This window comes from Gymnoscopelus braueri (genome assembly GCF_963280865.1).
Source record: "Gymnoscopelus braueri genome assembly, chromosome: 16".
NCBI classification, from domain to species: domain Eukaryota; kingdom Metazoa; phylum Chordata; class Actinopteri; order Myctophiformes; family Myctophidae; genus Gymnoscopelus; species Gymnoscopelus braueri.
The window spans coordinates 47867627-47880744 of NC_137616.1; the positions used below are offsets into that span (position 1 = coordinate 47867627).

Sequence of the window (13118 nt, forward strand, 5' to 3'; positions counted from 1 at the left end):
CTGTGAGTTTAAGGTTAGGTTTAGGCATAGTTTCTGTGAGTTTAAGGTTAGGTTTAGGCATCGTTTCTGTGATTTTAAGGTTAGGTTTAGGTATAGTTTCTGTGATTTTAAGGTGATGTATAGGCATAGTTTGTGTCTGAAAGTACATTTATGTGTAAATATAAATATATTTGTACATACATACATTGATTTTGACAAGTACACAGGTATCTAAAAGCTATTATATGTCAAAAGTACACCTTTTGTTTTAGTTTTTCCCCTTACCTCCAGCCCCCCCATATCCCACAAACAGAGAATATAAAAACAACAGTTACATAACTCAAGAATAGTGACGAGTAATGAAATAAAAATACGTTTTAAAAAGTTGTTTGCCCTGTAGCGTCTTTAATTTAACAATATGTTTCATCATTATGAACCCATACACATTCAAATATTCACAGTGATCCCTTCAAATTGAACTTCATTTTCTCTAAATGTAGACCAACTCTTAATCCTCTGTGTGTTTGTACTTTGCAACAGGTCTGTGGTGGTGTGTCAAAGCTCCGCCCCCTGACAGACTCACCTGGGACGATAAGATTGACCTTCAGATCAAACACATCTTCCAGTGAGGAGGACAGACAGTCTTTCCACATCAGCTACAGGAGGGAATACTGACCCAGACCACTGGAACCTGCTGCTGACTCTGTCAGCTGAATGGACTTTAACAACAACCACGATTCACAGTGAAAGTAAACTTCAAAAACTACACAGTGAAAGGGAACATTCTTGAGGAAGAAGTGTTACCACCACTGACTGACAGATTTCCTGTATTGAGCAGAGTTTTGTAGCTTCACTCAGAGACTAAATGGCTTCCACGTTGTCTCTTCCAGAAGAAGATTTTTCCTGTCCTGTGTGTCGTGACATCTTTAAAGATCCTGTTCTCCTGTCATGTAGCCACAGCTTCTGTAATGCGTGTCTGCAGGAATGGTGGAGACAGAAGACAATAAAGGAATGTCCAGTTTGTAAGGAAATACATTCAACAGATCATCTACCCTGTAACCTGGCTCTGAAGAACCTGTGTGAGGCCTTCATACAGGAGAGACAGAGAGCTTCAAAACGTAAGAGAACTTCAAAACGTAAGAGAACTTCATCAGGGTCTGAGGATCTCTGCAGTCTGCATGCTGAGAAACTCAAACTGTTTTGTCTGGAATGTCAACAGCCAGTGTGTCTTGTGTGTCGAGATTCTAAAAAACACACCAACCACAGTTTCAGACCCATCGATGAAGCTGCTCTGGATCACGAGGAGGAAGTCCAGAAATCACTGAAGACTTTACAGGAGAAACTGGAGGTCTTAAATAAAGTTAAAAAGAACATTAACCAAACAGCAAAACACATTAAGGTCCAGGCCCGGCACACAGAGAGGCAGATTAAGGAACAGTTTAAGACGTTTCATCAGTTTCTACAAGAGGAAGAGGAGGCCAGTATCACTGCACTGAGGGATGAAGAGCAACATAAGAGTCAGATGATGAAAAAGAAGATTAAGGTCCTGAACAGAGACATATCAAGCCTTTCAAACAACATCAAAGCCATAGAGGAGGAGCTGAGAGCTGAACACATCTCATTCCTGCAGAACTACAAGACTACAATGGAAAGAGTCCAGTTCACACCGCAGGACCCACAGCTGGTCTCAGGGGCTTTGATAGACGTGACCAAACACCTGGGCAACCTGACCTTCAGAGTCTGGGACAAGATGAAGGACATTGTCTATTACAATCCTGTCATTCTGGACCCCAACACTGCCCATCCAGAATACACCCTGTCTGATGATCTGACCAGTGTGAGAGGTGGAGAGGAACAGCAGCTTCCTGACAACCCAGAGAGGTTTGACCACTATGGCCTCATCCTGGGTTCTGAGGGCTTTAACTCAGGGACTCACAGCTGGGATGTTGAGGTTGGAGACAATACAAACTGGCAAGTGGGTGTGTTAGCAGAGTCTTACCTGAGGAAGGGAGTCAATACTGCCGGAGGGGGTCAATACTGGGCAATATGGTTAGATGAAGGTGAATATGCAGAACGCTCCTCATCAGGGTCAGACACTGTTCTCTCATTGAAGCAGAATCCTCAGAGGATCAGAGTCCAACTGGACTGGAATGAAGGAAAGCTGTCATTCTCCGATCCTGATACTAACACACACATACACACCTTCACACACACTTTCACTGACACACTCTTTCCATACCTTAGCACTGGTGATGATACTACAGATGATACTGTCCCTCTGAGGATGTTACCAGGGAAGATCAGTGTAACTGTGGAACAATGCAGTTAGACATGATGATGATAAGAAATGTAAAGCCTAAGGGGGGGTATTACTCAGTGTTATAGAATCTGTATATATGATTGTGTTGTGGTCAATGACAGTCACATTGACAAGTGTTTACCAATGCAGTGGTTCTCAAACCTTTTCATGTCAAGGACCCCCAAATGCATTGGTCCCTGGGACCATCCTCAAATATTTGGTGCCAGGGACCCCGTCCCCTAGATTCTGGCACCAAATATTCTCTAAATCTTCTCTTCTATGGCTTAGAAGAGAAGATTTATGTTTAAATGTTCAAAATGATTCGATTAAAATTCGATATTTTTCCAACAAATAGCAGATGTTAAAGCTGTAAGCCTGCAGATCTGCACTTGGTGTTAAGTGGTCAGATGGGTGGACCGTGAACAGAAAAGGTTGTCATGTTTTTATGTATCACACCTATTGTTTCTAGTGATGGTTATTATTAAACTATTTGGGGTTCAAGGTATAAATACTTTTTATTTTCATTTTATCTATTATACAAGGAAAACACCAACATTTTGTTTAAAAACTTTGACCCTACTTATATATCAAAATGACTGATTTACTTTACTGTGTCCTGTGGTAACAAAGAATTAGAGAATAAATAAATGCAGTGAAAAGGATGAATACACTCAAAGTGATAGATAAGGAGAAGGAAGGACATGGATGGAAAACAATATAATCAACTGAAAGTTTAAATAAAGGACAGTGAGTCAAGTTGTTATTTTTGTTTTGCGTTTTCTTTTTTACATGGTCTTCATACTCGCTGAACTGTCCTGTTAGCTATTTTTATTTTCATTCAGTCTCTTATATGACTCCCATGCATTCCTAATTAAAGTCTGACTATAGAAACATGATCTGAAGTCATGGTTGTTTTTATAGTGAGGTAGTGGATGCATGTGTGATTCTAGTCTAGTCTTACTGCAGGGTGTGTTGGCATGACGTCTGTGACTAAAACTGTTTTAGATTATTGTTAAAAACATGCATTAACCACTTCAGCCCAATGCATACTTGATATTTGAAAATAGCAGATGTACAAGCTCACAACGCGTCGCTTTGCGACACGTTGTGAGCTTGTAAGATCTGCTATTTTCAAAGCATTTTTAAACATTTTGTAAACGTGTGAAATGGGACATTCTGCAAAAGGAGTAGGCCTAGGCTACTTTTACTTTCAGTACTTAAGTATATTTTAATGTGAATTATTTTGTACTTTTACTCAATTACATTTTGAATTCCGGACTTTTACTTTTACTTACAGAATATTTCTACATTGCCGTATCGATACTTTTACTTAAGTAAAACAGGCGAGTAATTTTTCCACCACAGAAGAGAACATATTGGCCTGCTGCTCAGAGTCAGTGTTGCCATGTCTGCTTATTATAAGCCACTTTGGGCTTCTTTTTCTGTAAAGTTGCTTGTAAATATTGGTAGTTGCGGGATGTGTTTTTTTTGGGCTTGTTTCTAAGTGTAGTTGCTTATTTGGGCTTGTTTCCTAAAAAACACACCAACCACAGTTTCAGACCCATCGATGAAGCTGCTCTGGATCACAAGGAGGAAGTCCAGAAATTACTGAAGCCTTTACATGAGAAACTGGAGGTCTTTAATAAAGTTAAAAAGCAAAGTGACCGAACAGCAGAACACATTAAGGTCCAGGTCCGACACACAGAGAGGCAGATTAAGAAACAGTTTAAGAAGCTTCATCGGTTTCTACAAGAGGAAGAGGAGGCCAGAATCACTGCACTGAGGGATGAAGAGCAGCAGAAGAGCCAGATGATGAAGGAGAAGATTGAGGGTCTGAACAGAGAGATATTAACCCTTTCAAACAACATCAGAGCCATAGAGGAGGAGCTGAGAGCTGAACACATCTCATTCCTGCAGAACTACAAGACCACAGTGGAAAGTGTGTGAGACCTGGAGAATGGCAGCAGCTTCCTGACAACCCAGAGAGGTTTGACCACTATGGCTATGTCATGGGTTCTGAGGGCTTTAACTCAGGGACTCACAGCTGGGATGTTGAGGTTGGAGACAACACAAACTGGGAAGTGGGCCTGTTAGCAGAGTCTTACCAGAGGAAGGGAGACAGAAGGGGTCAACGGTGGAGAATAAGGTTATATCAAGGTCAATACAGAGCATGCTCCCCACCAGGGTCATTCACTGATCTCTCATTGAAGCAGAATCCTCAGAGGATCAGAGTCCAGCTGGACTGGGATGAAGGGAAGCTGTCATTCTCTGATCCTGATACTAACACACACATACACACATTCACACACACTTTCACTGAAACTCTCATTCCATGCCTTAGCACTGGTGATGATACTGTCCCTCTGAGAATATTACCTGGGAATATCAGTGTAACTGTGGAACAATGCAGTCAGACATGCCGAAATGATGATAAGTCTATAAGGGAGAATATATTACTCAGTTTAGCAGAATATGTGATTATGTTGTGGTCAATGACAGTCACATTAACAAGTGTTTCCTAAAGCATTGGTTCTCAAACCTTTTCATGTCGAGGACCCCCAAATTGATATGTATTTGGCCGTGGATCCCCATCTTAAAATATTTCCGTCCCCTAGAAAAATGACTTTGAAGATGTCACAAGAAACAAACCATCATGATTCCCCAACCACATTTAAATCTGACCTAAAAACATGGCTGTTCTCTAAATGTAATTGGACTCCCTCAGTGACCTCCACGGAAGGACCCCAGTGTGAGTTAATATACATAGTTACTGTCCTCTATACTGTTCAATGGTTTAAGAGTAAATATACTTAGTTACTGTCCACTACTGTTCAATGGTTTAAGAGTAAATGTACTTAGTTACTGTCCACTACTGTTCAATGGTTTAAGAGTAAATGTACTTAGTTACTGTCCACTACTGTTCATGGGTTTAAGAGTAAATGTACTAAGTTACTGTCCACCACTGTTCAATGGTTTAAGAGTAAATGTACTTAGTTACTGTCCACCACTGTTCATGGGTTTAAGAGTAAATGTACTTAGTTACTGTCCACCACTGTTCAATGGTTTAAGAGTAAATGTACTTAGTTACTGTCCACCAGTGTTCAATGGTTTAAGAGCTGTAGGGGGTGCTATGGGGGTGCTACGGCGACCCCTTAGTTCTGGCGCTGGCTGTGGGGCTGGGAGCTCCACATGCACGCGCGAGCACGCACCGTCAGCTGCGGTCTTAAGTTTAAACAATAGCCTCTCAAGGTTCGCGCCGTCAGCGGCGAGCCGTTCTCAATAGCGTCTACCTGGCTGCTTTGCATAACATTAGGCTACTCGAAAAAAGCCATGGACTTGAATTGAATGTGTACATTCCTCTCACAATGAGAGACAACAGTCTCTGCACTGCAGAGTGTGAAGGGGATCGCTTAGAAGAGGACCCAGTTCTCTGAGACAAGACAAAGACAAGTTGTCTGATTATTTTAAGTACTTATGTGTGGGTGAGTCTAAAGAATTAATTAATTGAAACAAAAATAAAAACAACAAATTAACAATGCAACTAAATAATAATAAATAATAATTACATTAAAAATCACGTTGAATACAGTATTTCAACTAGCACTGAGCTGATTGGCTATGTGCACATGCGTGCACGTTATGATTCTCTGCCTGTTCCCTGACAGCTACATTAGTCTTCACTTTTTGTTCTGTTCTGATCCTTGACTTTAATATGGATTAAATCTTGTGAACGCTGAATTCTTGCCTGAGCGCTTCTGTGTTGTCCTGTCTGAGTCACTGAACGTTACCTAAAGAGTTAATATGTTGACTATCCAGGTTAAATACGTTTTATTGTAAAATATATTTGGAGTAAAACTAATTCCCTTGATGTTATCCCTCCTCTATAATGACAGTCAACATCACATTATTCTTTTTTTATCAAACAAAGACATTCATACTTTTCAAACTGATTATTAACTTTGATAGATAGCCTACATTTTGTTACAAATTTAGTAATTCATAATTCCAGTTTATTCTGTATTAAGATATGACTTATTCATATTACGTTCTGATCTGCCTAGTGACAGACTTGTCATTCAAATTAATTTATTAGCTGTTGAGAAAGTTGACAACGTTCAGTCAAGGGCCAAGTGACTAAAACAACTAACTGACTTACCAGAAAACACAGCAGAAATATATGAATATGTCCTGTTGCTACTGTTAAAGTTCACTTTAAAAAAGAGTTGACATTATTTATTTCTATATTGTACAGATCAGTTTTAATTGTCTTAGGCTTAGGTCTAAGGCAGAGTGACAAGACTAGTGATGATGTCACCAAGAGACACATACTGGAGCTGCTCGATGGTTAATGGAACATTAGAACACTATGATATAATAATGGAACATTAGAACATTATGATATAATAATGGAACAATATAGAATCCATCCATGGTGATTTAGCTATGAACTCAGAGCAGTAAGACTAAGTAAATACATTCAAGCTAAACGGATGTAATATTAACAATTCTATGAGCCACACAGTTCAGTGTCAAATGGACATCAGCTCATATAAAGTGTTAATGTTCTGATATCCAGTTTAGGGAGACTTTTTTGAGACACGATTCAATATCATTTGAATAGAACAATATACATGTGTTAGTGTGTATTTTGCATGTACGGCCCCCATATCAATATAACTGTGGGTGTAACAGATTCAGATTCACTTTATTCTCACTTATGCACTGGTTAGGTACATACATGGACATGCAGGTTTACCCTGCATGTCCACTAGATGTAAATCTTGACTCTATTATCAACCTAGAAAGCTGTACATGAACAATGTGAGAGTTAAACAGTAATGGTCATGTTTCTTGTAGACATGCTACTTGTAGACAGCAGGTAATAGTAGACATGACATGCAGTGTCACATCATGTATCAAAGCCTTATAAAAACACAGAGAGAGAGGAAGAGAACAGGTGAGGACCGTGACAAGTTGGAGAGAGAGAGAGAGAGAGAGAGAGAGAGAGAGAGAGAGAGAGTGAGAGAGAGAGAGAGAGAGAGAGAGAAAACTGGGGGTCATACTATGTTCCCCGGGTTCTATGTTCCCCACTAAGGTTATGGTTAGGGTTAGGTTTAGGTTAGGTCCTATATTCCCCGCTCTCCCTAGGAAACGGGTTACATAGGACCGGGGGAACATAAAATGATCCTTTAATTAGAACACACCAAGCTGTGATTGTTGTTTATTCACTGAGAGTGAATAAACAACTGTCCCCACAGCAGCCGCGTTCATGGGAAATGTAGTATTTGGGTTGTTTGACTCGTTTCTAGTGTTTATATTGTGTTACTCTTTGGGAAAATGTGTACATTTACACCTTCAGTCGATGCTTCATATCCATATGAGTAAAATCGCCAGGGTGGTGTGTTTATTTTTTGAACACAGTTCTTATATGAAGAGATCTAAGATTCCCCAGTGAGGATATCAACACAAAAGTAAAACCTGCGGAACAGTGCCCTTTACTGGCAGTGACTTCGGTGCTCTATGCGCGGTGCCCTTTAAGTGTTACGACAGTACTGATTTACGGACGTTTTTACGACGGCCGTTCCTTCTCACGTTGGTAGGAGAAAGCGCGGGTCAGATGGTTGTTGCCTGTGTGAGAAACATCAAGTGACTCTAAAGTATCTTCTGTGAGACTCTCTTCTGTTAGGTGAGCACTGAACATGTTGATTTAAGAGCTGTAACATTATCTTATCTGTCATATGATATTAGCCTTAGATCAAGAAGACTATCGTGGATGTATTTGATCGATTTGGACATTTTTATATCTACGAGAGTCTTAGCCCCAACCCCCCCCCCCAGCATGTCTGTCAACCAGCAAAGCCCGTATTTCTCCTAACGTGTACAAAATGCAAAATATAAGGTGCTTACCCGCTTGCCCCAAATGTTAACTAGGTGTCCGGTGTGTTTGTGTAATGTATTAGTCCATATTGTTCAATAAAGAAGTGTTTTAATCCCGTTGGTGGCCGAACGACCCCCCCCCTCGTTTACTTCCTGTTTACATTGAGTGTAATTCCGGCTTTCACCGGATGCGCCCCATCACTAACTTCCTCCAAAATCGGCCACAGACGGGATTAAAACACTTCTTTATTGTAACATATGGACTAATACATTACACAAACACTCCGAACATCTAGTTAACATTTGGGGCAAGCGGATAAGCACCTTATATTTTGCGTTTGCATACATCAACGATGGTCTTGATCTAAGGCTAATATGGTAATATGTTGTTTGATTTATGGTCAAAGTTGTACAACTACATGAAGGTTTATTATCATCAACTTTGGCCAGTAGTTATACAAAGTAGCTTACCTCTGGGGTGACGTCACCCATCTATGTTGAAATACATTTTATTACTACAATCTGATATAAGCCTAAAGTTATTTGTAAACTGGATGCTTTTCTGAAAAAAAACTTCTTCCTCTGTTCTAATAATTCACAACTCATAGTTATGGGTATCATATCATCACATAGAATGTTGTCAGCCATGCCTTTTGCTACGTCTGTATGAATATTGTTATGTTTTGTTTTGTGTGTGTGTGTATATATATATATATATATATATATATATATAAAATATGAATCTTAGCCCTGGTCCAGAGTGTTAGTGAGTTCTCTCTAACGCTCTGCCAGGTGAGCTGCTCTGCTCATAGACCCAACATTACACTGCCGTGAGAGGTCTCCGTCTTTAGTAAAAAACTATTTAGCTACTCACCGAAACAAAGGCTGTTTTGTGTTGTTGAAAGTCTATATTCCAGGGTGGGAAGACTCTCAGCACCCCACCTTCTCTGTATAATACACTTTTGGGGCAGAAAATAAAATATATACTGCCAGACGGAAATTATTGTATTTACTCCACTGCGCCCCCTACAGATCTGGTCAATATAAATTACCATTGAGCAGATCTATAGAGGGCGCAGTGGAGTAAATCAAATAATTGTACAAGGAATGAAACTACATTCTACAGTTGGTACAGCTACATGGTCTTGGTAATAATTTTGCCATGAGCTGCAGCATTGGTTACACAAACACCAGGGACGGACTGGCCATTTGGCATACCGGGCATTTAAAAAAAAATATTTTTGCTCCTGTGTTATGATTATTACGGTCATTTCCGGGTCGCTCGGCCCAATTATTAGTTACGTTAATGTTTGGGCTGGGATCATAGAGGTATAATATAACTAGAGGACGGATTGCCCCGCCCCCAGCTATCATTTCAATGAATGTGCTCAGTGGCGTTTTGAAGCACCCGGAAACCTGCCGGAAGTAGAATTATTGGTTCGATTTTGATGCGCACTAGTGTCCTTTTTGCGTTCTACGGCAGCCCGTGTGTCAAGGATTGAACGCGAGATATTTATTAAATACACTCGAGATGCATATTTATATGTAAATGCATATGTATGTATGTATAATATGTTTACATATTTATATGTATAAATATAAATATCTCTCAGTATGTTTTGCGCGTGCATTTATTTCTCCCCGCCTGCAGTTCCAGCTTTGGCCACTGGGGTGGCAGCTTCAATGTTTCTCAGCAACTCTGGGGGCTTGGCTGGGATGCTTTTACAACAGTGGCATAATTTACATAGGGTTGCTGGGTTAAAACAGTGAACCCCCCCCCCCCCTCCCTCGGCCCCTCCCGTTGACAAAACGGCGGGGGGGGGGGTGTATTATGTATTATTATGTATTATTACAATACATACATGAACCTATTTTATGCTTGGGGTATTGAAAAATAGCCGATTTACAAGCTCTCAATGTGCCGCTTCGAGTTGTGAGCTTGTAGATCTGCTATTTTTTTGTGAAATGTGACATTCTGCATAATGAGCACTGCAAGTATATTTTGCTGCCAACATTTTTGAACTTTTACTCAAGTAGAAGTTTTAAAGCAGTTTTACTTACTTTTTACTTGTGGCAGTATTTCTACATTGTGGTACTGTTACTTTTACTTTTACTCTTAACCTTTTAGTTTCAAGGCCCACTATGACTCTTGAGAGTGTGCAAATGGAACCAAAAAAGGACCCTTTTGGTTCCATTTGGTTCCATTTGTACACTCTCTGAGTTACAGACCTGTAAGGGTCCAGTTGGAACCCACTCAAGTAACCCAGAGGTATGCAATACTGTATGTATCATTGCATTTGTTTGTACATTTTATTTTAATGAAGGTTTTTAAAATGTATTTATTTTCAAATCTAGGAATGGTTAAAGGGAAGTGTTAAGGAATCAGACCGTTGAGAGGGAATGGTTCAAATCCTACAGGATCCCAACCCTACCTGAGACAACACAGTAAACACAGAGGTTGGTATTTACACTCCTCACTTGCCAAATACACCAGATGTACAAGCTGACAACACCTTACCATGAACATGAAATGGTGTCCGCTTTGCTTTTCTATTTAGAGTGACTCCATCTGTGTCCATTCCTGATGCAGGACAGTGGATAGTTAACATGGTTAATGCAAGGGACACTTTTCCCCTTGGTGGTCAATACAACTCTAATGCATATCAAACCCAAAAACGCTCATACTGGAGGCAATACTGCAGCAGTATTGGAAGAGAGGTGCAGCTGTCAGAAGTATGGGGTATGGTCAGAAGAATGGGGGGTGTCAGAAGGAACTATGAGTTGCCAGTAATGAGTAGTGGTGAGAGGGTGGCTATTAACAACCTAGAGAAAGCGGAATTTTTGGCCCAAACATTTAAGAAAGTTCACAGCTCAGGAAATCTAACAGAAGAGGCTAAGCAGTGTAGAGACAGAGTGTTAATGGGGAACCCCCAAGTATTGGAAAAAAGGGAGATGTCTGAGGATCTATTAGACCTACCATTCAGCATGTTTGAGCTGAGAAGAGCGGTTGGCAACGCTCGGCAGACCACTCCGGGTAAAGATGGAGTATGTTATAAAATGCTGGAAAACATGTCAGATCAAGCGCTGGGAGTGGTATTAAGATTGTATAACAGAATATGGGATAGTGGGCAGCTTCCTTCAGTGTGGAAACAAGCGATAATAGTGCCAATATTAAAGCCTGGAAAAGACCCATCAGACCCATCCAGCTACAGACCCATTGCCCTAACCTCACACCTAGGTAAAATAATGGAAAGAATGGTTACAGAGAGACTGACATATTTCCTAGAAAGCAAAGCTCTGTTGTCCCCATATCAGAGTGGATTCCGTAGGAATACAATGGACTCTGTATTGTGTTTAGAGTCAGACATCAGGAAAGCACAGGCTAGCAAGGAAGTAGTGGTAGCTGTGTTTTTTTATGTAGAGAAAGCATATGATATGCTCTGGAAAGAAGGGTTGTTAATTAAATTGAAGAATTTAGGAATTGGAGGTAGAGTGTATAATTGGGTAATGAGTTTTCTTCTTGATAGGAAAATACAAGTACGAGTAGGCACGGAATACTCTGAAGTATATACAGTGGAAAATGGAACTCCACAAGGGAGTGTATGCAGTCCGATGCTCTTCAACATAATGATTAATGACATATTTTCCCAGGTTGAACAGAGGGTGGGGAAATCGCTGTACGCGGATGACGGGGCTTTGTGGATAAGGGGTCGGAATGTAGATTATGTAAAGAAGAAAATGCAAGCTGTAATAGGTGAAGTTGAAAGATGGGCAAATGAATGGGGATTCAAGTTATCTGTAGCAAAAACACAAGTAATATGTTTCTCAAAGAGACGTAAGCTAGCACCAATATCCTTAAAACTGTATGGGCAGCCACTGGAGCAGGTTAAAGTTATACGATTTCTGGGGATGTGGTTCGAAGAAAGATTAACATGGAAGGCTCATTTGGAGAAGGTCAAGGGAAAGTGTAAAAAAGTTTTTGCTCCCGTGTTATGATTATTACGGTCATTTCCGGGTCGTGCGGCCCAATTATTAGTTACGTTAATGTTTGGGCTTAGATGCTTTACAACAGTGGCATAATTTACATAGGGTTGCTGGGTTAAAACAGTGAAACGCCCCCCCCTCGGCCCCTCCCGTTGACAAAACGGGGGGGGGGGGGGGGGGGTGTATTATGTATTATTATGTATTATTACAATACATACATTAACCTATTTTATGCTTGGGGTATTGAAAAATAGCCGATTTACAAGCTCTCAATGTGCCGCTTCGAGTTGTGAGCTTGTAGATCTGCTATTTTTTTGTGAAATGGGACATTCTGCATAATGAGCACTGCAAGTATATTTTGCTGCCAACATTTTTGAACTTTTACTCAAGTAGAAGTTTTAAAGCAGTTTTACTTACTTTTTACTTGTGGCAGTATTTCTACATTGTGGTACTGTTACTTTTACTTTTACTCTTAACCTTTTAGTTTCAAGGCCCACTATGACTATTGAGAGTGTGCAAATGGAACCAAAAAAGGACCCTTTTGGTTCCATTTGGTTCCATTTGTACACTCTCTGAGTTACAGACCTGTAAGGGTCCAGTTGGAACCCACTCAAGTAACCCAGAGGTATGCAATACTGTATGTATCATTGCATTTGTTTGTACATTTTATTTTAATGAAGGTTTTTAAAATGTATTTATTTTCAAATCTAGGAATGGTTAAAGGGAAGCGTTAAGGAATCAGACCGTTGAGAGGGAATGGTTCAAATCCTACAGGATCCCAACCCTACCTGAGACAACACAGTAAACACAGAGGTTGGTATTTACACTCCTCACTTGCCAAATACACCAGATGTACAAGCTGACAACACCTTACCATGAACATGAAATGGTGTCCGCTTTGCTTTTCTATTTAGAGTGACTCCATCTGTGTCCATTCCTGATGCAGGACAGTGGATAGTTAACATGGTTAATGCAAGGG

At 40.3% G+C, this 13118-nt stretch overlaps 1 protein-coding gene across 1 annotated transcript; it reads left to right on the forward strand.

Annotated features, from left to right (window-relative positions):
• Positions 1–844: 844 nt before the first annotated feature.
• Positions 845–7975, forward strand: LOC308103040 (E3 ubiquitin-protein ligase TRIM35-like; the record flags this gene model as incomplete). The annotated part of the gene is made up of 3 exons (XM_080452890.1): positions 845–2282; positions 4196–4624; positions 7965–7975. 3 exons carry the CDS (start codon positions 845–847, stop codon positions 7973–7975), a joined length of 1878 nt encoding a protein of 625 aa, XP_080309016.1.
• Positions 7976–13118: the final 5143 nt, after the last annotated feature.